The sequence below is a fragment of the Rutilus rutilus genome (assembly GCF_951802725.1).
Source record: "Rutilus rutilus genome assembly, chromosome: 19".
NCBI lineage: Eukaryota > Metazoa > Chordata > Actinopteri > Cypriniformes > Leuciscidae > Rutilus > Rutilus rutilus.
The window spans coordinates 27,212,631-27,239,937 of record NC_140232.1 but is presented as its reverse complement, the minus strand read 5'-3'; the positions used below and the strand labels follow the sequence as shown (position 1 = coordinate 27,239,937).

The following is a 27,307-nucleotide window of genomic DNA, read 5'->3' as shown; positions in this document are numbered from 1 at the left end:
CCATAAGATTTGTGATACTGCAAACTATTATATGACTGTTGTCATAATATGTCACCCATAAATAATATTATGGGTGCATTCGTTCGTTTCAGCTGACCTGTAGTTTCCCAGGTACACGCCGTCAGGGTTGAGCATGGGGACGATCTTAAAGATCACATGATCACGCAGGACCTGAGCGGTGGGATGTTGGCTGACCAGAAAGTCAATGAAACCTGCAGTAAAGACACACAAATACACACAATTAAGCCTTGCGCTTGACATGTAAAAGTTCATCCCAGTGCAAATTGAGTTTGAAAGACAAATTTTTTTTATAATTTGGACCGTAAAAGGCATAAAAATCAGAAGCTGATATCAGAGACGTACATCTCCAGTCAATACAAATGGAATGAAACAGTCAACAAAGAATGAAAGAGAAATTTATACAGCTGAGAAGCAAATATCATACTAATTAGAGCAACAAAATGAGAAAGAGAGACAGACAGAGGACAGACAGAGAGAAAGGCATGTCGATAGTGGCGGTCACTTGTCCTTCCATTTGCCCTGTACTGAGAGCGAATAATTGACAGGTAAACAAGAAGCATAGAAAGAGAGAGCAGGAGTGTGCATGTGAGAGAGGGCAGACCCCATCTCATTCCCTCATCTTCTTCAACCCCTCACCCACTCTGTCCTGCTCATTAGTGCTAATGGAGGCATAACAAGCTCTCTAATTGAGTCAATGTGGCACAGAGGCAGGCCACACTGCTATGCTATCTAATTGCTTGAAGTTCCTATATTTATTCATGCATATCCGCATGTGTGTGTTATTAAAGTGGCAGGGCAGGTGACTTTGAAGCTTCGTATTGACCAAACTTCAGTTAAGCATAAAAGCCCTCTTCAGAATTACAACAAGTCCGAACTCAGTAATTAATTAGCAGCATGAAGATTTGGGCTGAGACGAGACAGAACCACTACTAAGTACATCAGCAGACAGTTCAAAATTATTTGGATGCACACAGAGGTGGTAGAATGATTGTGTTGTTTTCAGTGGCTGATTATAATGCAGGTTGACAGATGGCACAAGTCATGCAGATATATAAAAATATACAACATCTACATACAATACTATTTAATATTGGTAAAAAAAAAAAAAAAATAGCATTTAACATTTTTAAAAGAAAATTTGATTGGGTCCTGAGGAAAATGTCATCATGATGTTGTGAGCGCTTACCAGGGTGTTATGCGGTTGCCAAGCATTTTCTTGGTGGTTGCTAAGTAGTTGCTTATGGCAATGCTGCTTCCATATTTCAGAAATTACAAAAGTGAAAGCTGACACTATTGTTAACTGAGCAATGTCTATTTCAAAATGGCTGATGGCCAATATCTATCACTAACACAGCATCCTGAAAAAAAATGATGGTTTTCACAAAAATTTTAAACAGCACAACTGTTGATAATAATAATAATAAGAAATGTTTCTTGAGCACCAAATCAGCATATTAAAATGATTTCTGAAGGATCATGTGACACTGAAGACTGGAGTAATGATGCTGAAAATTCAGCTCCGCCATCACAGGAATGAATTACATTTTAAATTTAAATTATACATTTAAATTGTATAAATATTTTTACAATATTACTGTTTTTTTTTTAAAACTTATTTTAGTCAAATAAATGTAGTCATAGTGAGCATTTTAAAATCTTCCCAGCCCCAAACATTTGCATACCAATCTATATATATATATATATATATATATATGCTGGTTAATTTTAGCTTTGGTTGTTGTTTAATTGAATTTGCTGTCCAATGCATAGTTTTCTTTTAGTTTAATATTTTTTAATTAGTTAGAAACGCCCCCTTCAGAACTACAGGAGACTCCCTGTTGAAGACCCCCATTCTAGGGCAACAAAGATAGGCGATAATGATTTGACATTAAGCTATGGATCCCTCTAACATAATTCACCTGTGAAAAGACAGCATTTGTCTCATCATTTGTCAAGGACACCTTCAGAAAAGACACGTCTCTGTGTTGTAACGCAAAGTGAAAGCAGACTTTTTCTATAGAATTGATGTTATTGATGATATTGCCTTTGAAATCTGGCCATTTTGTCAGACTGTTGTGTCAGCAAGTGTTGTGCTCCATGACAGGTAAGGTCTTCGCCGGTTTTAAACAGATTTAGGAGTGATGCAGAGAAGATGAGCTGACACTTCCTCTAATCTGCCGTACACTCCCTGACCTCCTGTGTTTCCGCTCGTCCGTTGACCTTCACTCGCAGCGGAGCCCAACGGCGTGAAGAACTTAAAGTACAAAAGGAAAAGCGTTCTGATGAAGCCCAGCGAGGCCAAACGTCCGCTGGTCAGTGTTTTGTATCCCAGCAGATTACAGGATCTCAGGACATCATCGGGCTGTGTATGTGTGTGTCGAGACGAGACAAGGTCTTACCCTGACAGATGAAGGAAGCAGGTGATTCTCCAGGGTGAACGCGGGCTGTGAGAAACACCACCCGCTTTTCTCGCTCTTGATTCAGATGGGCTGAAACACACACACACACGTACGTAGAAAGGTTAGTCTCAGCAGGTAGAGGTCTTGGCAGGACGGTGTATGTGTGGTCAGGAGCCATATGTCTGGGCCCTGGAGTTTCAGACCTCAAGACATGCAGCAGGAAACCCAGTATGACAGGACAGGACTGATAGGAAATGTTAGAGCTAATGAAGACTCCACGGGAGGACAAACACAATGAGCTACTGATCGCAAGAACAGGAGAAAAACATCTTGTGGCCGACGAATTTACAGGGACCCTTAAGCACCTACATCTTTTCAATTAAGAAAAACTTAAAACTTAACATTAACATGAGTAAATCAAGTTAATTAAAGTGCCCACCCTCAAGACTACAATATTCTAGACCTCTTTCAATGTACGTTTAGTGCTTTTTTGGCTTCATTTTTTTCACCAGGCAAATATTTTAAGTCAGAAATAGCACACATTTTATGCTGCAGGATGACTTTTGCACTAAAGTTACTCAAATCTCTAACTGTAAATACAAGCATTTATAATAAAAATGCTTGCCTTCGCAAGCACCACTAATTAGCATTTATTTTACACCATATGGACTCAATATTTACTAAAAACAGAAGTTCATTATCCATCCCAGTCCACTCAGACCATTTATGTAAATTAAGCTGTGAAAAATGGGTCAGAAACAGTCATTAAAACTTATTAAAGACAGTAAGAATTACACCGGTATGCAGAGGTTGGCCAACCATAATAGAGGTCATTTATATATAGAAGTCTTAAAGGTACAGCAAATAGCCTGTTTAATTCTAGTTAATGACACAGAAAGAGAGCTAGAACGAGTCAAATGTTCATGTAACATTTTTGGCATAAAAAAATATGAAAAATATTATAAGTGTACTTCGGACTCGGAGAAAATACAAAATGCTACAACAGTGAAGACCCTTTTAAACTTTCTGGCAGATAGCAAAATATAACAAAATTGAACAAATTGAACCAAAAATATAAATGCTCCAAAAGTTTTGGCCCTTTCAAAATGTTTGGTAGATAGGATTTTAAGCTTACTGTGTGTTTAAATGAATTCCATTCTAGATACTTCATCATGAATGCAATAATGACTCCTAGATCTGTTTCCAGATATTTCATCCTCTTCTCCTCTTTTACAGTCTCCAAAATGAAATAGAGAGGAATTTAATGCGGCGTGAATCAAATCAGTCCTCCTTTGTGAGCGATGCCAGTTAGGAATGGAATGGGAATACCATTCAAGTTAATGAAAAGAAAGGCTGGACGAATGCGAGAGGACTGCCAACAAAAGCTCCTCTTTAAAAGTCTGATGTGCTTCCAGGCAGAGAAGCGAGCGTATTTTAGTCTCAGAGCATTCTGTTCCTCAAGGCGGGAAAGCTACTGGAACACGCACGCCGGGGAATTTGTTCGGCCTTCACGGATTTCTCTTATCGGCTGTCCGAACAGGTACGCCGGAAAGGACTTTTTCTAGCAAGGAAATCACACAACGACCAAGAATTTACACCTGTGAGGAGACTGAAACAAGCACACACACTTGCAGTATATATATATATATATATAAGGTCGCGGTTATCCCTTTCTATTAGCAGGCAAATTGATAAAATACATGGCATTTTAGAAGACAGACACTGATACACTAAAAATACTCAATTTGTCTTTGAACTAATATGGGTGATTCTATTCAATGCAGGGGTAATGCATCAAGATGAAAACTAGACATGGGATGACAAATCATGCACTGTTTGAGTCAGGGGAATATCATAGAATTAATAAGGCACACACACACTCACACACACTGACACCTCAGCAGTCTGAGGAATAGCAGAACACAGGTCAATCCTCAAAGATATCCTCCTCACTTCCAGACTTGACCACGAATGAAACATTAAAATATCCATATGCATTATTCAGCAGGCTCCTTGAATATTATATCCATCCATCACTAGCTGTAAAGACAAGCATGGCCTAATACATTATGTCTATGGTGACTCGGGCTCCCGTGGGGCCGTCTTAAAGTCTGTAAGGCATTGCGAAGGCTGAAGGGAAATGATTAGAACTGTACCTGAGATCATTGTGGCAGTTCAAACCTGTCGTCTCAGAGGCAGCTTTTACCAGGAGCAAGAGATTGGGTTTATACAAACAGCCTCAGCTAAAATAAAAATTTTACTACAGTAAAAATGGGATAAATTCACCTCCACTTTGATCACAAAAAGAAACGCAACATTGTTCCAGTCCTGAATGCTGACTAGTCAATAAAGTGTTCCAGGAAAATACAGTAGGCCTATTACATAAACCCCCGTTTTCACAGACAAGGCTTAAGCCTAGCCCCAGACTAAAATGCTTGTTCGAGCTGTTTTCTTAAAATATATCAGTGCCATTGTTTTGTTTCAAGATGCACATCAGTAATGTTTTTTTCTAAGGCATGTTTATAAAAGCTACTTAGATGCCCTAATTGAACTAAGGCCTAATCCTGGCTTAATCTAATCCCTGTCTGTGAAACCGGGCCAAAATCTCTGTGCATCACCATAGAGCACGGGCTTTCAAATGTTTTGATGCCACAGACCCACAAATAAGATTGCAAAGGACCCCCTTCCTAAAATATAAAAAGGTAGCTTGTATAAAGGCCTAATTATTTCACTGTATTATTTTATTTAGTTTATTTTTATATTTTATTTAAAATAATTAGTTTACGCTAAGTTGAATTTACTTTTTCTCTTCTATTTATTGTTTGTTCTGAAAAAAGTTTTAGAACATGTTAGCATAAAATATTTGTGATTATTTTATAGTGTGATTTCCAACCAGAATTTAAAAAGCATAATTATTGTTTTTAATATTATTATATATTATTTTTGTCTTTTTCTTTTTGTACAATAATTATGTATTATATATATCTCATCATCTTTATATGCAAATACAGTATATATTTGTAACAATGTTGGCAGAAACTATGGCTTCCATAGTACATTTTTGTAAGAGTAGTTTTCATCCTGTCATAGTCACTGCATAGGATGTAGCAGAAAAACCACACTGCAGTGAACAGATGATTATCTGTCATGTAAAGCAACTGTTACCACATGGATGCGCGCACACACACACACACTCACACACTGCCCCCCCCCCCCCCCGTGAGACTGGCTCGTCTTGTATGTCAGGTCAATAATATATCACGGCCTCTCTCGCTGTGTCCTAAACGACTCTGGTGATCGTTGAGCTCATTGCTATGTACACAAGCCTAATATCTTATTGATCTCATCTGGGTTTGTGCTGAGCTGGAGGAAATGTTGATTGCCGCTATGCAATGTTCACCCATATATATTCTAATCTGCTTCCTGGGGGCCTAAAAACACTTCAGCATGGGCTGCAATCATAAAACATTCGTCGAATTTTACAGGAAAATTTCTCTCGTCGCCTCTCTCCATGTCCTTCACAGAGATGGATGGCTTTGCCATTCAGAAGTCTCAGTGGAAAGGCTTGAGTGTTTGCTGGAAATGTGAACGCTTGCGTTTCAGCAGGAGCTGGGTGTGCGGGTCCATCAGTTATAAATCCCACCTCGGGCCCGACCCGCCGCAAACAAGCCAGCGGATGTAAAACAATGCAGCAGCCTGGAGGCAAATGCTACACTTAGACGTGCGGGACAGATGGGGCGAGCCGTGTGTTTACCTTATGCTGAGCCTATACACCACCCTCCCCATTAAAGCAAACTGCCCAGTAAGATTCATTAAGAGTCACTTGCAGCGATTCCATACGGTTCTTTTCAGAATTAATACTCTGTAAGATGTATTTTTAATGTTCATTTGCGTCAGTGTTTTTATCAGCGTTTTCCAGAGGGCCCGCAGCTTAGCAGAGAGTAAATGTTTATCTTTATTTTGAGAACTGCTGCGTGAGCGCTCTTTCTTTCCTTTTTCTTGCTCTCAAAATAAAACACATGACTGACTTGGAGTCCTTTGACCTGCAGGTGGTGCTAAAGATCAACAACAAGCTTCCACACATCCAATTCACCACCTCCAACCCTGCAGAAAAGACAGAAAAAAAACTTACGAAACAAGACAAATGTGCTTTAGCAATCTGAGAACTTTTTTTCTCCACCCATTTCGCTGCATCAGTGCTTTTCTTACACTCTGTTTTCCATTGACACCCGTCAGGCATCCTGATGCCTTAATGTAAACTTTACCTTGACCGATTTTATAACCTCCCCTCTTCTGCTTACCTATAAGGACCTGGTGGGACATAAACAAGCGCTCTCTCCTATAGATGAGACACGCTCCCAATTAGACCATAAAGCACTGGTAATGGGCTGACTCTTTTAAAAGGACTCCACAGGCCCGCTCTATATCTCCTTTAATGGTGCTGCCGGCCCGATAGCGCTGGGAATCCCTCATCTCAAAGAAGATTCCACCACTCCAAATCATATGAAAGGTCAACAGCCCCGTTCGGCTCCTTCTACTGCTCCCTACTTCCATTAGGAAAGGAATGAAAGGCGGAGGGGAAACGAGAGTGAGACGAGGGAGAAATTTTATGTTGACAACCTTGGCTGAGACAACCAGCTCAGCATATTTCTCACCTGAGAGCACAAGTCCCCACGTTACCACCCGACGTGACGAAATAAAATATGTAGGCTATATATGATCAGGTGCGATAAATATGTAAATGGCGTCAAAAGACGAGAAGTGTCTTTGACACAAAAATAAAAAATCTAATGGATTTTGAAGGTTATGCAGATTGTGCAGTTCGGCTTTTCTCCTGTGGTCGATGTGCCACTTTTAATGCAAGCTGATAAGACATGAAAAGAGCCCTGACGTAACACAATTACCTGGGATCTTTAAGAGAGCTGGAACCCGAGCAGATCAAATTCAGCAGAAATGGCAGCTTCGCTCTGTTTAAGACGAGCCGAGTAAGTTTCATCACACCGGCCCGAGATAGATGACTCAAACATGACAGGCTGCATTTATTTTCTACGGTGTCCTTTCTGTAGGGTCAGACGACGCCGAATCCAAACCTGCTGTCAACCACAAGCCCTCCATTATTATTAGCATTAGGCTACTATAATGACATGCAGAAACATACATGTCGGGCCTAAACGTCTGCGAACACTAGTGAAAATGCTTCTGTATTGTCTAATTTAATATAATATAAAATATCAAATTTTACCCTATCCTATCCCATACCATAGTTCTCTGGACATGATTCCACTACGGAAAAAATATTTAGACTATAAAAACAACAAGGACATCATGCTTTCTATAATATATATAAGATGGTACTAATATGATACATGATATATATATATACACTCATTGATTTTTTATAAAAGTATGATATACTTATATATATCTCATACTATCATAAAAAATATTCAATGTATATATATATCTAAGTATCATATTAGTAGCATCTTATACTATTACTGCATCATGCTACTGTCACAGTACTTTTCTGTAATAACAGATACAGTAAATATATTTGCCATTCTGCTTTTTATGGACGCCAAAAGAGTGCATGAGAAAAGTCTCATTAGTGGGAGGAATACGGAGTCCTGGTTCTGTGCCCTCCAACTTCCACCCCATGACAACGTGGGCCTTCTTCCTCCAAAAGCATTCAGTTATTCCACACGGCACCCGGCACCTTCACGCTGGAGTAAATCAGCATCAGTTTGCAGCAGCAGTGGAATGACACGCTCACCCGTGTGTGCGTCATATCAGCCGACACGGACTAGCTGTAAATTGTCAGTAGTGTTAAATTTATACAGGGCGCAGGCTGCCGTATGGGTGCTGGAGCCGAACCACCATCAACCTCCCTCTTTCTCTCACTCCCATCTCACTTTATTTTTCAAGGACAGGGCTTTAAAAGAAATAGAGCTTTACGTCTGTGGATTCCTGCCTGTGTACAGGTCAGGTAGAAGCAGAACAGGCAGTATGCATCGCGTCTCCTCACGGATTTTCTCTAGCCACAGGGTCATAAACCATTTTTCACCCCTGGGCTCCTCTACGCTACTCTCTCACCTCAAAGCATCAGACCAGCTCTTCAATCTGAGATCTGATTCTATTCAAACGCCGCCTCTTTGAAAGAAACCCCTTGAATACATCCATTTCATTCTTTTACATCGCATTTATCGCTGGCAGTGGTGCAGATCTGGGCCAGAGCAAAGCCGGACTGTGAAAGGACTGTGTCTGAGTCAAAGTCAAGGGGATAACGGAGGTCAGACCAAAGGAGAAAAGAAAGCAAAAGTGCACGGCTGGGTCAACAACCCGCTCTGCGCGATGCCGAGTCAGAACTGAGCCTGTAAGTGGGAGCTGAAGTGAGCAATCAAGGGCCGGAGAGATTTTGGTTCCCTCAATGCACTGTAAGAAGCGAGTCACTCCAGAGGATTACAATGGTATGTTATGACACTGGTATCAGACAGAGCTGAAAAGAGATGGAGAGACAGCAAAACCCAGCATGTAAATACAACTCTGAACCCTCTTAAGCCCCGTAGATGGTCCGGAGGGATAAAAGCACAGAGCGCAGGGTGATTAGAGATCGATTTAGCGCAATCAAGAACCCCCTCTTTCACCCATGCTCATCTCCGTGAAATGGAGAGATCTCTGTTCTCGACAATTTCAAGACAATTGAGGTTGAGAGAGGTGGAGGAAGTGTCAGTGGAAAGGCTAGAGAGGGACAAAGAAAGAGAATCAAGGAGCGAGAGAAAGACAAATAGTCATTTAATGGGTGGTCATTGCTCGTTGCTTGTTTTAGTCAAAAGATTTGTGTTGCCAAAATGGCTACTAATTAGCTTAATAAGGAAAGGTCAACCTGTGATCCGCCCCGGGTAGAAACAGAGGACTTTGAGAGTGCGCCATTCAATCAGAGAGGGAAAAAAGGATTTGAACACTTTAAAATGTATGAATGTCATTGCTTTGGAACACAGCAAAAAATCACAAACCAAGTGATTTCTTTTAAAGAGAAGTAAAAGTTGAATAGGTGTTAAATATTAAAGCAATATGCATACTATTCAAAACAAAGAGAAAAGAACACTTTCCTGTTAATGTGAAATACCTGTGTGAACTTAAGGGAGAAATGACTTCTATACCAGGGCTGTGCAAAATTCAGAACAGAAGAACTTCTAGGCCCTGTTTACATCTGGTATTGAGATGTGTTTTGGTCGATCGGATCACAAGTGGATGGCGCTAAATAAATACAGGTGTAAACGGGGTCTAAAACGTTTTGAGCTTGTCCACTTTCGAACACTTCCAGAGGTAGTCGAAAATGCATTCGACCGGATTGCTTTTGTATATCTATCTATCAGTGCAGTAATTCTGCATCCTGTTTTTCCCAATTCGTCAACTGAATAGTATTTTACAAGGAATTATCAATTCAGTTCTGAATGGTGAACAACTCTGCTTCATACACACAAAAACACACTGCTTGCAAATGACACGTGGTTTGATATTCTATTATCTAATGCATTGATATTCATACATTTAAGTGAGGCTTAAGAGTCTAACTACTTTTTGTGGCCACTATATATTTATGTGATGGAGAGAAAGAAATGATGATTGTGGCAAAAAACACACACAAAAAAAACATCCTTTGGCATCAACTGACAAATCCAATACCATCTTTCTATCCTTTTAACATATGAGCTTTCACAGATGACAGACCATGTGAAATTGGGACTTGAAAAAAGAAAGAAGAAAGAAAACAGCAAGCCGCCTCTTGACATTAAGGAGAATAACAAGAGAGAAAGAGGGAGACAGACAGACAGAGAGGGAGAAATCTGTCATGCTTAAAGCCCTTTTGCCAAATTGCTCGCCCTCGATTTGGCAGCATTGGTCATAGTCTCCCTCCGCTCTCCCCGACTCCTGCCTCGTCCCTTCAAAACAGAAAAAGAGGTGGAGAGAGAAGAAAGAATGCCAGTCTGTGCTCTGAACGACAGGGAATCAGAGAGAGGCAATAATAGGGCTTTTTGAAGAATGCACGACTGAACTTTATGGCTGCCTTGCTTGAAAGGATGAGTTACAAACTAGAAGAAAAAAGCAGTAGTGATTTCTTTGGGATTTGCCCCTAGCTGTGCTGCCCCCTTGGTACGTGACAGTGGGGGCTATAAGGGCATGTAACAGCTCGCCACTTGATAGCCAACCACTGCTACGGTGGAACCAAGTCTGGTGCTGCCGTGGAAACAGGCCTAGATCGAAACAAGCATTGAGAAACCACAAAGGTAAACCTAGCATGAGATTCAAGATCCTTGTAGAGGCTGATGTGCAGCATTCCTGCAAGTGAGAGAGAGAGAGAGAGAGAGAGAGAGAGAAAGTGAAGGTACAATTCTCATGATGCATCACTTTCTCTACATATATGTAACCCCTCCGGTCCTACTCGCCCCGCTCTGTGCGGGCCTCGAACCCAAGGATGGAAGGACCGCAGTCTCTAACGTAGGTTGCTAGAGTGCCTCTTGAGATCAGGGGAGTGAGGTTTACACGCACAGCTCTTACTGGCCTCTGTTACACTCACCCCCCTAAACCTCTCTCCTATCCAGGTCACAGCACTAATGTATCCCCTCAGGTCTTACTCACCCCGCGATAATGCGGGCCTCAAACCCGGGTCTCTGGCGTGGGAGGCCGGCGCTCTAACAAGGAGGTTTAAGACAGCAGTATCTACAGTTAGTCGCTAGTGCACCACTTGAGATCAGGGGAGTGAGGTTTACCTGCACAGCTCTTACTAGCTGGCCTCCGTTACATATGTAAAATGTCATTTCAATCAAGCAGTCTAAAGTCTAGTCATTACTGTAGCTTATCCCAAGAACCGCCCACTTACTCACCATAAAGTGTACTGTAAAAAATTTTTTTACGATTCCGGTATTCTTAATAGTAATTTGAAGATATGTATTTATATTAAATATTAAAATGAATTATTATTAATAATAATAAGTATACCGGGATCTTAAGGTTTTTCGTGTTTATTTTTATCTTACCGTTTCTTTGCGATTGCAAGCAGTAATGTTCGATAATGTTAAAAATGAGATGTGCAGTCAAATGTCCCGGTGTGTATGCTGTTTAAATGAGTGTTCTCACCGATACGGTTGTTGTACTTTGTGGAGTTTTGTAGATTAAATATTGTTTCTTAATCAAATGCACCCCCAACCTAAAGCATCTTACCGTGCACCTATTCATTCTGTAATCAAAGCATTGGACTCACAGTCGGTTTCACACTGTGGATTTATTAGTGTTCTTGCACCACTGTTTAATATGTACTGCAGGAAACTCTTAAGAGTATGGTACTGTATTCCATCTGTACTGGCGTATATTTAACTAGTGAATTCAGCCAGCTCATGGCATTTTTGTGTGCAATATATGCACCAGACGGTCAGTGAATGGACTGTGGGCGGTCCGTGGGCATGCGTCTGAGACTATGCAGGGCATAACTAACCTTGTGCATGCAATAACAAACCCTTGCAATCTCAAAAGGTCACTTGGATCATGTCAGGCTCGATACAATTTGTGTTGAAACACATCTCCGGCTGGGACAAAGCAAGTAATTTTACACACTTCACCCACTCAGATTCCAGAAAAAGCTCGGGCTGTAAGCGCAGTTGAAAGAAAGATGCCTTTTTTAATATAGGTTATTAGTTTCCTGCCCCCCATAGAGTTCTAAATAATTTCTGAAAGCAACAAAGTCCAGACGGAAAACCTCTCTCTGCACCCAACTTTATTACGCAGTTACAGCTCCAAGGTTTAATTTCTCTCATGGTTTTTTTTTTTGCCTCTTATTCCTTCTTTTTTTCTTCCCTTTTCTCACTACATAGTGAGATCCCTGACACTCAATTTACAGCCTCACCATCTCTGTCAATCTCAATCTTATAGTCTCTAAAAAAAAAATATTCACACACAGACCTCACTTTTGGCCAGGGGCGGCAATTGTGGATGGCAAACTATTTTCTTGAGAGCTCCTTTTCTCTCTCTCTCTCTCTCTCTCTCTCTCCTCTGCTGTCTCACTCACCGGGTTGTCAGTGGTTTATTGATTAAGCACTGAGAGAAGAAGGTCTTTCAGATCTCTCTCTCTCTCTAATCAGGAGAGAGGGAGCACTTGTGGATGGAGCATAAACTCAACATGGTCATTTATCAGATGTCACTGATCAGAACAAGACTACAAACACAAAAGACAAGGAAAACACAAACATAAACACATTTGTTTTTCTAAGTCACACTGGGGACTTTTCATTGACTTCTGATCTTCTTGTTTGTATTGACTATTGTCTGTATGTCTGTAATTTATTATCATTTTATTAATCATTTTAAAATAAAATAAAATATATAACCGTTTTACATTAAAATAATAATAATTTATTCATTTTTAAATACATTTTTAATCAATTGAAAAAAAAAAAATGTATTTTTGTTTTGATTTTATCATCTGGTCCCCACACGGTGTTCGTTACTATAAGATCATCTTATCTCAAGAATTATTTTTTTTTCCTTTGTGAACAAATCTAAATACATCATGAACAAATTACAAACAAATCAAAAGGATCTTAAGTACTTTAACTGTTGCTTCACACTCTATCCATTACTACACACTGCAGTCAAGCAGCAGATCAGCAAAAGCACATTACTAGATAAGACACACCTCAGGACTGTTAAACCATAGTTTTAACTGCTATCATTTTCACATTACATTAATTACCTCTTCAAACTTGCAATTGACCAGCCCACTCCAACTGCAAACATCTAGGGCCCTATCTTACACCCGGAGCAATGCAGCGCCAAGTGCGACGCAAGTGTTTTTTGCTCCGACACAGTTATCATTTTCACGTCCTGCACCACGTTGTTTAAATAGCAAATGCATTTGCGCCCATTTGTGCGCCCATGGGCGTGCTGGTCTGAAAACGATGTGTGTTCAGGCATGTTGTTGGCGCGTTGCTATTTTGAGGCAACAGAAATAGACTGCGCCAACTGAAACCTGGTCTAAAGTCAATGGTGCAATATATGGCGCGAGCGCAACTGGCATTTAAAGGGAATGGGAGATGAGACTCCGATTGGTTTAACGCACGTAAATCCCAAAACACACCCATTACTCATTAAGAGAATAGGGACAACCCTTTTAGACCATGCGCCTTGCGCCGACCATTTTTCCCATCGTTAAACTAGCAAAAGTGGATTCGGACATGCCTAAGTGAACTTGTTGCTATCGTTAAAATAGGGCCCTTAATGTAAATTTATAATATTTCTATTCAAGACATGAAATCAAAATTGGCCCAACTGACTCTTTTCTTATAAATATAAGTGTGCATGATTCATCTGGGGTCATGCTCTTCATGACTCTTTCTCCAAGTTCCTTTATTACAGCAGAAGGTGTTGAGAAATGACTTTATGAGTGAGCTATTGGAATCATTCATTCAAACAATTCGTTCAGAAACACAGATTCATTTAGGAATAAAACAAGTGCCTGAGTCATTGAATCATTGACTCAAAAACATATTCACCCAAAAGACTTGTTCAGAAGCACATTCTGACTCAGGAACACCACTACAGCACGACTAAGTTACTCACTATTAAATTCTTATTTATCAAACTGTTGTATAAAAGCAACATACTGAGCAAACTTACTTAAAACAACAACATATTCTGGTTCATATGAAATGTTTAGTCCTTAATTTAAAGGGCAGAATGTATTTACTTGAAGGCAGAGGAAAATGTTTGGCTAGACATATTAAGAATTGATCAAGAGTGGTTGTAAAGGGCACGGACACAGTTTGTGCTTAGCATGTCCAACTGCACACTTTTAATTTAGCTGAGTTTGGTTTTAAAGAGACAGATGCCAGGTGCCCTTTAAGTCGAATACGTTTGCCATTTCCTTTAAATGATACAAGCAAATTTAATAACGGCCTCCAGGGCTTACTGCAGCCACAGTTGTGTGGGATGCATTTAGTCTGACTTTGATACAGATTAATGAAATGTCACTTAATTGAGGGGGATTTGCTTGTTGAAAGAGGGTCCAATTTCAGCCCTTATGTCACATTTAGCCCGGGAGGTGATTGATAGTTGACTGTTGACCGTACCGAACCGGGTCACAATTACACAACATTTCTCTCTCTCTCTCTCTCTTCAGCCCAAGGAGCCGCTTTTCCCTACAGCACATGAAACATGCTCACACTTTATTAGTACGTATGTTGTGGGACTTTCTACTGAGGGAAACAGAGTGAGGAAGAAAAGAGCTCTTATGAGATGTGTACTTCTCTCTGAGGAGTTTGCCGTATTCCTTGTCTGAGCAGATACACTTAAACCTAAAGGCTTCAAAACGAGCAGAGTTTGAAGCTGTTCTACAAAAGACAGGCCCTGAAGGATCTCACCGAATATGTTTACACGAACAGCGATTTTCCAAGTGTATATGGTATTCTGGAGTATAAGATGGGCAGAGGAAACTGCTATCAAGATGAATATATCTCTTTTCAATTAGTTAGTGCATTCCACTTTCTAACATGAATATTCAGGGCAGGTATATTTTTGAATAATGGGCCTGTGTGGTATTAACACAAGAATATTTGTACTGGTAACATCTGCTCTTATCTCACAGCATATTTAACAGCTTAGTCTGAAAATATATATGCATAAATGTGCTCTCGCTGCACCCTCAGCATTTATTCTAACCTCAAACAGCAGTCTACAACAAGGCAAATGTCTGAAATGCCATCTGCGGCAGTACAAATGTGCCAATGTAAAGGCCATGGCAGTGAGTTCAATCCCAACCATGGCCCTTAAAACCAGACAGGGTAAAAATAGAAGATGAATTCATTTTCAGGGCAAAAATGGGGAAAAAAACTGGGGCATGCAGTAATTATGATAAATGACCCAAAATACAAATCCACAAAAGACAATGCATCAAAACTTCTGTATGCATTACCTTGTTTGACTAAACTTCAATGCAAACTCACCCTGAATTTGTTTGTGCTTGTGAAAAAAAAAAAACACAACAAAAACGACAACTCACAGTTGATTTAATGTGCTGAATATAAAAAATAAAGATCATGTGCATTCGTTTCCTTTTTCCTGTGATCCTAACGCACAGATGTCCCTTTATTAGCTTTTAATAAGAATAAGAGTCGATAGAATGGTAATATCTTTGGTCCGCCTGCACAGTGGGATAATTGTACAGTTGGGATTTTGCTTTAAGAGTTGTTCATCTCCCACAGGGAAGATGCTATTACCTCATCGCTCTTCTCAAAAGGCTAGGCTGCTCACTCACTCATTCCTATGAATATGCATTAAGGGCAATAAAATTCCATATGGAGCAACACACAGTGGGCTGCCATTTTGTGAGAATGTACGTTTGCATATTAGAAGCAGTTTGTTATGACAATGCAGTGAGTTAGCATTCAGCTACCGTACAAGCTGCAGTTTGTTTGTTGCTGTTTACAATTGGAGAACAAATTCCTCACCCGCAGAGCAGATTTGTAACACTGTAAATAAAATGGTGTGACTTTACAATATCTGTCAACTAGCTGCTGTACTTTCACAGTAAGTCTTACAGTACTACAGAAGATCAAGTATAGATAAAATGGGATTACAAATTTAAGAATCTGTTTAAGATCTGCTGATCCTACATCCTAACATGACATCACATGAAAAGCTAAGGTGAAGTAGATTGTATTTAGCATTTAAAGTAAAGATGGCATCAGATGAATGATTCTGTTTATCAAAGTTTCTAGCAAGAGGTTTCTGCCAGTTCCTGTTCTCTTTATTGCAAGTCAAATTAACCGGATTACTGAGACTCTCACCTTTTGTCTTTAATGGGAGCCGCTGTCCCATTCTTTGAATAGTTATGCTGATTGGATTAGGACTGGTAAGACTCTAGAGTCTGGGGTGGGTTCCTATACCTGCATTTTTCATTTGCACGCTTTGTTTAAGGTTGTCACCCAGGTGCTTTGTCTCTTTCTCTAAGCACTGCCCCCTAAAATGAATGTAAAACTACAATATACAGATACCAAGTTGGACCTTGATGATTGCAGCAAACAAACAGTTCAAAAAGTTCTTAATAAAGAATTCTGCTGAAGATACACAGAGTCTCCTGGTCTTTGCTTAAAGCATTTTACCAGCAAAACCAAGGTCATGGGATCGACCCGTGTGTGTGGGAAATAAATATACTCCTTGAATGTAAAATGTAAGTCGCTATGAAAAAAAAAAAAAAAAAAAAAAAAAAAAATCTGCTAAATGCATAAACAAGTTGTAAACACTTGTTTTTTTTTATCTGGAGTAAAAAGTATGTGTGGGTTAGGACTCTAAAAGCAAAGTTCACCAAAAAGTATATATGCAACGCCTCCGGTCATATTCGCCCCGCTCCAAACGGCACTCGAACCGGCATCTTCGGCATGGGAGGCGGACACGGTAACAAGGATGCTAAAGACCCAAGTCTCTAGCGTCAGTTGCTAGAGCGCCTCTTGAGATCAGGGGAGTGAGATTTACACACACAGCTCTTACTAGCTGGCCTCCATTACACTCACCCCCCTAAACACGGCACCAAATGTAACCAGTCCTACTCGCCCCGCTCTGAGCGGGAATCGAACCGGCGTCTCCAGCATGGGAGGCGGGTTCGCTGATAAGGACCATAGTCTCTAGCATCAGTCGCTAATGCACCTCTTGAGATCAGGGGAGTGAGGTTTACACGCACAGCTCTTACTAGCTGGCCTCCGTTACATATACCTTACCTTTTAAAAGATTGTGGTAGGTACTTTTTTAAAAATGTTCTTGCTCTTATGGTCACGACAGCTGCATGTACTTGATAGTGAGAAGTAATATTGTGAAATATTAATACAATTTAAAATGACTTTTCTATTTCAATAAATTTTAAAATGTAATTTGGCAGAGCTTAATTTTCAGCAGTCATTCAATATTTTTGTTTAAACAATGAAAAGCATTTATATGAAACAGAAATCTTTACTGTCAGTTTAGTTTTGAGTCCTAGCTAAATAAAAAGCATTTCTCACAAAAAAAAATCATACAGACACCAGTATTTTGAACGGTATTGTATTATCTGTACATACGTACATACATACATTCTAGAAGATTCAAGTTTAAATAAATAAAAATCAAATAAAGTTCAAAGCCAAAGGGAACACGACTGCCATAACCGTGACTTCAAACGAAAATCCACTACTTACAATACTACTTGACCAAAACTGACCTAGCCACGCATCCATTCTGTAAAGTTCTCAACAACACGCCATTTAACTGTGATATATGATATTAATTCTGTTAAGTGAAATCCTGGCAATATTTTACAGTGTATTACACAACTTCCCTCTAATGTAAAAGTCACAGAGAAAAGGGCTGAACCTACAAAATGAGAATCTTCATCATACTCTCATTCCCCCGGTTACCTGTGATGGCAGGCATGGAAGGAGGGTGTGGATTTGGTGATTACAGCGTTGCCATGGCAATTGGCAGGTCAGGCGGAATGGGGCGTTAAAAAGGGCCCACGTTTGAAGTGGTAAGTCCTTTCATAATGCTTTGATCAGGGATATGTTTGTAGTGGGGGCAAACCTGAAGAACAAATAGGACTTCAGAAAGATCAGCTATCTGTTCAGTAACGTTCAGCCTCTAAGGGAACAGAAAAAAACCCTCAACCGATAATCACTGACTTTTTTATGCAGATTACAGAGGGAAGAAAGACAGAAAAAGCTTGGTTTGGACCGATAGAGGGGGAGGATAAGGAAGAAAAAAGACACTGCTGCGGGAGCAGACGTTCTTTGACTCTACCCGTCTTGCGCATGCCAGCCTTATATTTGCACAAAGACAACGCCAGATGAAATTGTAGAGTAAATACTTACACAGCACACGTGTGTGTGTGTGTTTCCCACTCAGGAACTCTAAAACACTAGAAAATGTAATTGAAATACAAAGCTAGTGCATGTTGGTGCAGTTAAGCGTAAATTTTTCAGCCACCGAACAGCTTCGCGCGTCTGCCTCTATATGTGGGTGTGTGATTGAGTATGTTCTAGTGACTGTCAGTAGGTGTGCGACTGCACGGTCTGCAATAACTCCATGTGCCTGGTGCCACCACAGTAAAGCCATTAGATCTCAGCAGGAGAGCCACAAGTACTTTAGTGCTGTAGGTGTGACCCAAAGCCCCCAACCTCCTCCATCACAAAGCCGAGGACGATGGAAAACAAACCAGGACAGGACAGAACGCAGTGGGGGCACCAGCAGGGGGGCTACAGGTTGGTGTGGGTAGGATACTGATTTCCCCTTTCTCGTGTGTCAAACCATCCTGAAATCACGTTGTTCCCTTGCTAAAAATACCCAAGCAAGTTCTCTTAAACAAAAAGCTCCCCTCTGACACCTCATAAGAGAACACTGGGTCATAATTGTGTACTCCTGATTTATAATTGTCGCTTTCACTTGTTCTGTCTAAGGAACGCTATTAAGGCTAGCACGAAGAAAAAGCATATGGTGCAGGATTACATGGCCTTTTTAGTCTGATCTTGCAAAAGAAAACTCAATTGAGGTCCTTCGCCATAATAAACAGTGAGTGACTTCATCTTCTTCTCAATAAAATATTAGCTTTGTGACTCCTCCTCCTACTGCTGTTGAGAGTTTCCAGGGACCGCGGCCCACTGAGAATATGGGAAAGGCAGGATTGTGGTTGCATGGCGGGAGCATCAGATAGGATAATGTATTATTAAAACCCCCAATGTCTCAGTGTTTAATATAATCAGCAGCAGAGCAGACACGCTCTACTTACGGCTTTGTTGCCTGCCGTCTCATCTAATCCATACCGCCTTTGCTCTCGCGGAATTTGCCGAGGTATCTGCTCATGAGCGCTCCGAGGAGACCGAGTCTCAGCGGTAAACTGGGGGACGGAGCAGGTATTTCACAGAAGGGGGGACAGAGACGGGATTACATGCAAGTGGCTTAAAGTACAGTCAGTGGAAAATTGGTAATTATCTTAGGCACTCGTACTGAACAAATAAATGTTTTGGCCATGTTCTGTCCCGCAGAACGGCAGAGCGGGTTATGAATCTGAGCCTATCTCCACAACAATCAGCATGAGAGCACGGGCCGCATTATGAAACAGTGCGAAATACTAATGAAATATTAGTTGTTTGCCTCGTGTGTCAGTGAGATGAGCCTGGGCATGTTCCCACAGGAAGACCTGTCAGCAGACTGAGCAAGAAGGAGAGGAAGAGCAAGACAGACAGGATGAGGAGGCCTTGACCTTTACTGTCAGTCGAGAGAGAGGGACAGCGACAGTGAAGATCAAGAGAGAAAAGAAGCCCCAGAGCCCCCTGACTCCTTGTCTTACACCAGTCATCCGCTGGGACACATCATTCTGACCTGCTCTGATCCATGACTGCTCTGCTCAACAGCTTTCCACCAATCAGCAGGCAGAAAGTCCTGTGACTGCCACACACAGCGCAGCTATCGTCTGCACAGGAGACAAAGAGCACTGTTTAAAGAGCACAGTTCGGATCTGCAGAACTTTGTTGTGTTTGCTGCAAACGTCACTAAAAGATCTTTCAAAGTTTTTCAAAGAAATGCTTACCATGGCTGCATTTATTTGATACAAAATACAGTAAACCAGTAACATTGTGAAATATTAGTACAATTTATAATAAATGTTTTTTTATTTTTATATATTTTAAAAAGTAATTTATTCATGCTCCTTGAGAAATCATTTTGACATGCTGATTGGTGTTCAAAAAACATTATTATCAATGTTGTCCTGCTTAATTATTATTATTTTTTTAGAAACTGCAATAGATTTCTTCAGGGTCCTTTTCATAATATTATACATTTAATTACTGTCATTTCTGATCAATTAAATCCATCCTTGCTGAAAAACATTTTAATTTCTTTCATTTAAAAAATATCTTATTGACCCCACTTTTGAACTTTAGTGCATATATAGACTCTAACTTATACTATGCTAAAACAAGCATACTTTTATTTTTTTTCTACTTTGTGTCATGCCTTCCAATTCATTTTCAATTCATTTCATGCCAACGCTTAATGAAATTCATTATATTTTGACAAATAAAGCTTCTAAAGTGTAAAAAGATCACATCTTGGGGATTATTATTACTTCAGGCAACTTTTTCTTAACTGTTTAGTCTTCACATTGTTTTAGGAAAACAGGTTGACAACTTGACACATACAAAGGGTCTGATAGCGGGACAGGAACATTTTTTTCTTTAAAAAATCTGACATATCAACAGAGGACAGGAGCACAAGCACATCCACTTAGACAACGACCTGTGCTTGGCCATTATCCACACCTCTGCTGTGTTTCTCTATGAACAGGGGAGATATTTTCAGCTAGCTGCACAACAAGATCTTATGTACTGAAATACAAAGCTGTGTGGATGTAAGTAATAGTTGTGCTTATTCTAGTGAAATCACACACACACACGCATATTTAGATATGCAGATAAGTTAGTTATCCCTGAAAAGAGCTTCCTCCATAACGGGGCAGCTGTACAGTAGGAGTAATTGAAGGGCTTGTGGGGTTTTAATCCGCTCTCACTTCCTAACAATTCACAAACAGTTTACCACAACACTGCTGTTGCCCTACATGCATAAGATCAAGCAGTGGACTTCAGTGAGTTGCTGTACAACCAGTGTCACTTTTTTTTTTTACAAGAACATCAAACTCTCATACTCTTAAGCTGTTTTCACACTTGGTTTGATTGCTAGGTTTGAACTTGAGTTCAATTCTACCCTCTCCCTGCAGGACTTTTTTTCACAAATAATATTGCATTATTTGGTTCTGAAATGAAGTGTGGTACATTTGCATCATCTATTTAAGTGCTACCGGGAGCTGTTTACCACTGTAGCTATAGCAAAATTCATAAGGAAGAGTCAAAAATGGAAACCATTGTTCATGTCATTTTCCCCTCATGTTTTCATGCCTTTGATTTACCAGAAACTGGAAATGGAAATGTTGCAGAATGTGAGAGTTGGTCATTTAAGGCGCAGGCGCGCGCACACACGCACACTTTTGTACATCTATCTTAGTACGGTCATTCAGTGACAAAATGCAATCTCTAGATCCTTACCATAACCCTACCCATCACAAAGTGCCTAACCCAAACCCTTACCCTAAACCTATTTATAACCTTATCCCTCAAAACCAAGTCTTGATCCTCAAACAGGCCATAAAAATGGCTCTCAGAAAAAAAACACTTCATCAAACGGGTCTTCACTGTGTGAAATGATCTTACTGTCATTCTGCTTAGCCTGCTCTCGCTGATGTCCACAGAGTAGAGACCAGAACTGAACCTCAAGCACCACAGAAACCCCAAGAACATACAGCATTCAGAGCGCTTCAGATGACCCAATAACAGGAGCACGTAGACCTCGATGACAGCTCTCAACACGGGACATTACTTTGTCCTGTGCTGTGGGAGGGAAAGCAGGTGTGTGTTGTGGTGTGACGAAACCTGAGGTGACAGCTTGTGTTTTCATTCGGCCCCCCGCAGGACACAGTATAGCGGTTCGGTCACGCTGCGTCAATCTCGCTCGCTCTTCGTTTCTTTATACCATTTATTCTCCTATGGGCTTTCTCTCTTTAATTCAATTAACATAATTCTTATTTTTATCAGCTTCTTTCCATCTCAGGCCATTTCACATGACTCGCATGTGTAAACAGTGAAGAAACGCGGTTTTTCGAGGATGTATGTAAATTGTATTGATCTAACCTATAGCTTAAAAGATTGCTGCATGTTTGATGTATATAGCCTATTTAATTAGTTTCCATACACGTATATGATATTCCCTCGTTATCATAAAACAGCATTGATAATGAATGACGCGTTATCTCACCAACACAACACCTGTCAATCAATACAGTAAACAAACAGAACATCCTGCAGCGCGAGACCATCATAAACATTACATGAATGCAGAGCCGCATTTCATCTTACATTTACTCACATATGTGTAAATGAACTCCATCCTTCACTGCTTCATTATTGCATTGTCTCACTCGTTTTTAGGTCATTTAATTTGGATTTCATCGATATTTTGGAAAAAGTTTCTGTTCACCTGCTGTCTTAACCACAAATGTGATTGATGGAGTGTTACTCGAGGTCGATTGGTTTTAATGGTTACCTCTGACAATGATTGCTTATATATGCTGTAGGAAGGAAATTTCATTTAGCATGTCTTTTCCTTTCTCTGCCGCAAACTACCTTGCGTCATTTGAATATGCATTCTGATTGGTCAGTTTAGTAAAGTATGCTGTATGGAAAAAAATTATATATAGAGGTCTAAATAGCATAATGTACTTTCTTTACATTAACTGAGTTTTGCTCATTAATTGGTAAATGTATTAAACCAAAGTTTAACTATTATTTTCATTCCTTTGGAATACATTTTTGAGGCTCAGCCTTGCCTTCTCGGACAGATGGCCCACTGTCAGCGTCGCCCAAAGCATTGATTAAGCGAAGCTGAAAGCTACAGTCTACCATGTAGGTCATCCACTGTAACGTAATGCTCAAAGATCAAATAATTTCAACTTTGAACCCATTTGCCGCTGACCTTTTGAAACGCAGCCAAGAGTTTTCATGATTTATCATTTCGCAAATGGTACAGGTGCAAAAATCAACAAGATGGAAGAGAAAACGTATGGGCCTTCATAAATCAAGTCATACATATTATACATAAGGCTATAAACAGCCTAATTTTTGGTAAATTAATTGTGTTCAATTAAATTGATAGAATAAAAAATGAAAAAGAAAGATTATTTCATGACATGCTGATTAATTCAATGTATTCACATTTATCAATATCTGCTGCGAAAACCCCCCAAATGAACCCTTTTTTGGCCTTTGCAACACATCTCGCAGTTTTACATCATCTTGTGCTACACATTTTTTAGATGCTGTTAAAAATAGTAGTAAAAACACTTCTGCAATCTTTTCCATTGTGTAGCAGTCTGTCCAATTGTTTTTGAACGCGAGTGTCTTTGTCGTGGAGTGCTGACTGCAGACTTGCAAAAACATGACATTGGCTTTTCAAGCTTACAGCTTGAGTTGTTTCCTCTTTCGACATTAGACTCTGTCTGTTTCTCTGGGAGGCCAATCAAGGCCACTTCTGTCGGCTCTAGTCCCCTTTACTGACGCCTTTGTGGCTACGGCCAGATCCCTTCCTGCCTGCCAGGCTATCAACACCTCTCTCACCCCGCTCTTGTAGCACACACACTAAAATACATACACGGCCCACCACTCAAAGGGTCTCAAGTGATTCAAAACAAAACCCTCAGACCGCAGTTATTAAGCACAGACTTTACTGAGCGTAACTCCCTGCTGCCTTTAATCCCTCCGCAGGGGTGACATCCAAAGAGCCAGTATTCATGTCCAACAACGCTGGCAAAACCAACCTGGAGACTTTTAAAGCACCCAGCTTAGTCTCGGTAACCATTTTCTCCTGGGAATGGGCATGAAAGGCTTACAAAAGACCATGGAAGGATCTACAGATCTTAGATTGGAAACAACTCTATATTAGTTTGGTTTCTTGGCATCTGTACGTAGCCCTCGCGCAGTGAGGCCTCTTCATCTCATGGTGGAGACTAGTCTCAAAGCAAGCCAGAGCTCTGGCAAATTAGGGTTCTTCGGCCCAGTATGAAGCTTTTGTGTTTTCCTTTTCAGCCACAAAAGAAAACATCTCTTCAGTCCTCACAGAGCACTGCCGTTCTCAGGAAATGAAAGTTCACTTCCTCATACTGAGGCTTGACACTTTTTTTTGCGGCTTTTGTCCACTTGAACCTTCAGAGAAACACAGGTGAACCTTGAGAATACTAATCACGAGGGCTCTGAAATTTTAATACTTGACACACACACACACACACACACACAAAAGAGAGTGTGCACACGTGTGTACCGGTGATTGTGGAATTGAGTACGGAATAATTCATCATGTCTAATTAATTATTCAGAGTAACGGGGGAAGATGTCATCTCAGTACAAAACTTTGTAGTGCAGTTAAAAAGCGAAGATGGGCAGAGACAAACGCCAGCAGTCTTCCTCACCAGAGCTGAGGTCTGCTTTAAGATCTGCTCGCTCCACTACGTTTGCAATGGCTCTTTAAATCACACGTGATTACCATTTAAATAAAACAGCATGCTAAACGACTGCTGCCCACTTCTTATGGAGTGTTTTACTGTTATACGGCCACTAAAATAGATTTTCTTTGTAATGTGAGGACACTCAAAAGGCCAAACAATGCATCCTAAAAAAAGATCTTGTTCTATCAGGCAATTTATTTAATGACTGCAAAACAAGGGAGATTAATGCAATCGTATGCCTCACTTTGAGTCACTTATAACAGGGTTTCGTTCATATTAGGGGTATCCTCTATAATAGAGCAGCTCCTACTGAATGTCAACATACCACAGTCTGAATGAAAAAAAAAAAAAAAAAAAAATTGTATTAATAACCCATGCTACGGACCACAGGTCAAATGCTCAGAGCAGTTACGGAAACAACAATCTGATCTTTTTCAATTAGAGAATTTGTTTTTGTTTAGCCTGCCACAATCCTTCATCTGCAAGAGGCAAGCTGTCACTCATAATTTTGGCAAAATCCAAGTCTATGAATATTTCATTGCCATTGATTCCTTAAAGCCAATAAACTATCGTACAAATTGCCTTTGGTTCTGTTTCTTAGCCTTGGCACGAAGAAGCTGTCTGCCAGTATTATATTGTGTGATCTACTATCTCCATATAATGTTGACTAAAGTGCGTTGACTAATATATTACATTGTGAAAGATTTCTTAAAGGAATAGTTTTATAATCCTTGTTCAAAGCTATAGAGGATGGCTTCAAAATTCTTTTTTTTAACCAGACTTATATGATACTGTTATCATTTTTATAATTATTTGCAACTGCATGCTTCAGTTGCCCAAATAAGCTAACTAATGTATACACGCTGAATGCCGCAATTAAATGAAGTATTATTCATAAAGTCGTGATATAAATCATGGTAATATAGGTAGTGATAAAGATTTGTGATTGGATATGTAGAGATTACGAAATGTGTATATATGTGCTGCAGATGTTTTACCATTAAACTGTTAAACTAAATGTTATTCTCGATAGAACATCTTGTCTAGCTTTCAAACCGTGATATGACTACTGATGTCATCATATGAAGACGACAATTTAACACTTTTAGAGGAGACTGTCTGGCTAGTATAAGGGAAAGAAAGGCTGAGAGAAAAGAAAGAAACAATGACATGAATACTAAGCAGCTCTGATGATTAGAAGTGTTGCTAAGAGCAGCTCTGTGACAGTGACATTGGCCGTCAATGTCAGACGACTCTGCCGCGCCTCGGCAAAGAGCTCCATTTTGAGCCATAATTAGCTTAAACATCCCTAGTATGAAAAATTCATGATAGCTTTGGATTTTTTAATTGCGGGAGCATTCTGCGTTAATCGAAGTCATTTACAGAGCCTTCTGCTTGACATGCGGAGGAGAGGAAAATAAATCAGACGTCTCTCAGCCAGTTAACCCGTTTCTTCTGCAGCGAGATGTTTATTTTAATAGGGCCTGATCTGACACAGTTCTGGTCCACAGATCAATCAAACGCTGTCAGTGTGATACTCAAACGCAAGAGGTAACAGTGTGTAACGGACGTGGGACAGTAAGAGCCGTGCATGTAAACCTCACTCCCCTGACCTCAAGAGGCGCTCTAGCGACTGATGCTTTAGCGTCCTTGTTAGGGTGCCTGCCTCCCACACTGGAGACCACGGTTACATTAGGACCGGTTACATTCAGTGCTGTGACCTGGGTGGGAGTGAGGTTTAGGGGGGTGAGTGTAACAGACATAGGTCAGTAAGAGCTGTGTGTGTAAACCTCACTATCCTGGCCTTTAGAGAAATGCTAACTGCTACGGTCTTTAGCGTTCTTGTATGATATTGTACCGGTTACATTTGGTGCCGTGACCCAGATGGGAGCAAGCGGCAACCTTCTGGTCTCTCTCTTGAAGCTAACACGGAAGTGACTTAAACTGCAGTTCATCGACTGGCCGCTAGAGACAGGCTCCCATGTTAAAATGCCCAACTTTACAGCAAAAAAAAGAAAAAGTTTACAGCCAGGTACAAAAATTGGTTTTGGCCTATATAGCTAATTTTGCCCTTCATGACAACTGTGATGGGGGTGAATTTGTTAAAAACTTTTTTTCGTTTTTATGGCCACTTGAGTGACAGGTGGATTGCCGCTGCTGTCACTTCTAGCCGTTTGTCTGCTGGCAACCAGGCAACTCAGCTCCACCCACTTCCCGCTTGTTTGGCCATTTCCTGTTATCCGGGAGTGACGAGCTGCCAAGGCGGCGATGGCTGGCCCTGCCCACTTTTAGGCTTCAAAAATGCTCTTTAGAAACCTACAGGTGACGTCACGGATTTAGGTTTAGAGGAGTGAGTGTAATGGACGTAGGACAGTAAGAGCTGTGCGGGTTAAACCTCATTCCCCTGGCCTCAAGAGGTGCTCTAATGGCTGCGTCTGTCCTTGTTAGACTGGAGACCCAGTTCGAATCCCGCTCTGAGCGGGTCGAGTAGAACCGGTAACAAGTGCAACAGGCCTTCTGAATCATTGACTACAGATATTGCACTCTATGCTTTCGGGAGATGAGCATTGTCTGGAATAAGACTTTTAAATAGACTTTCTATTATTGGCGTGCTAAAAGGTGAAATGTGTAATTTCGTCGTCGGCAAGTGAAATTGCAAATATATTAAGTGTTTCGATTAGGTTTCCCCCTTGCATGCCATTAGTTAACAGATAGGCCGCCCCAATCTCGCACCATTTGTTGAGCCAATGTTGCTGTGGGTTGC

General features: G+C 40.5%; 1 protein-coding gene across 1 annotated transcript in view; it reads right to left on the bottom strand.

The window, feature by feature from the left end:
- Positions 1-27,307, bottom strand: part of agbl4 (AGBL carboxypeptidase 4) — a 347,216-nt gene that overhangs the window by 50,918 nt on the left and 268,991 nt on the right. Inside the window, exons 7-8 of the mRNA XM_084388551.1 lie at positions 2,421-2,510; positions 98-212 (exon numbers count right to left, since the gene is read on the bottom strand). Of these exons, the coding sequence (XP_084244677.1) occupies positions 98-212; positions 2,421-2,510 (205 nt within the window). The remainder of the gene's footprint in view (positions 1-97; positions 213-2,420; positions 2,511-27,307) is intronic.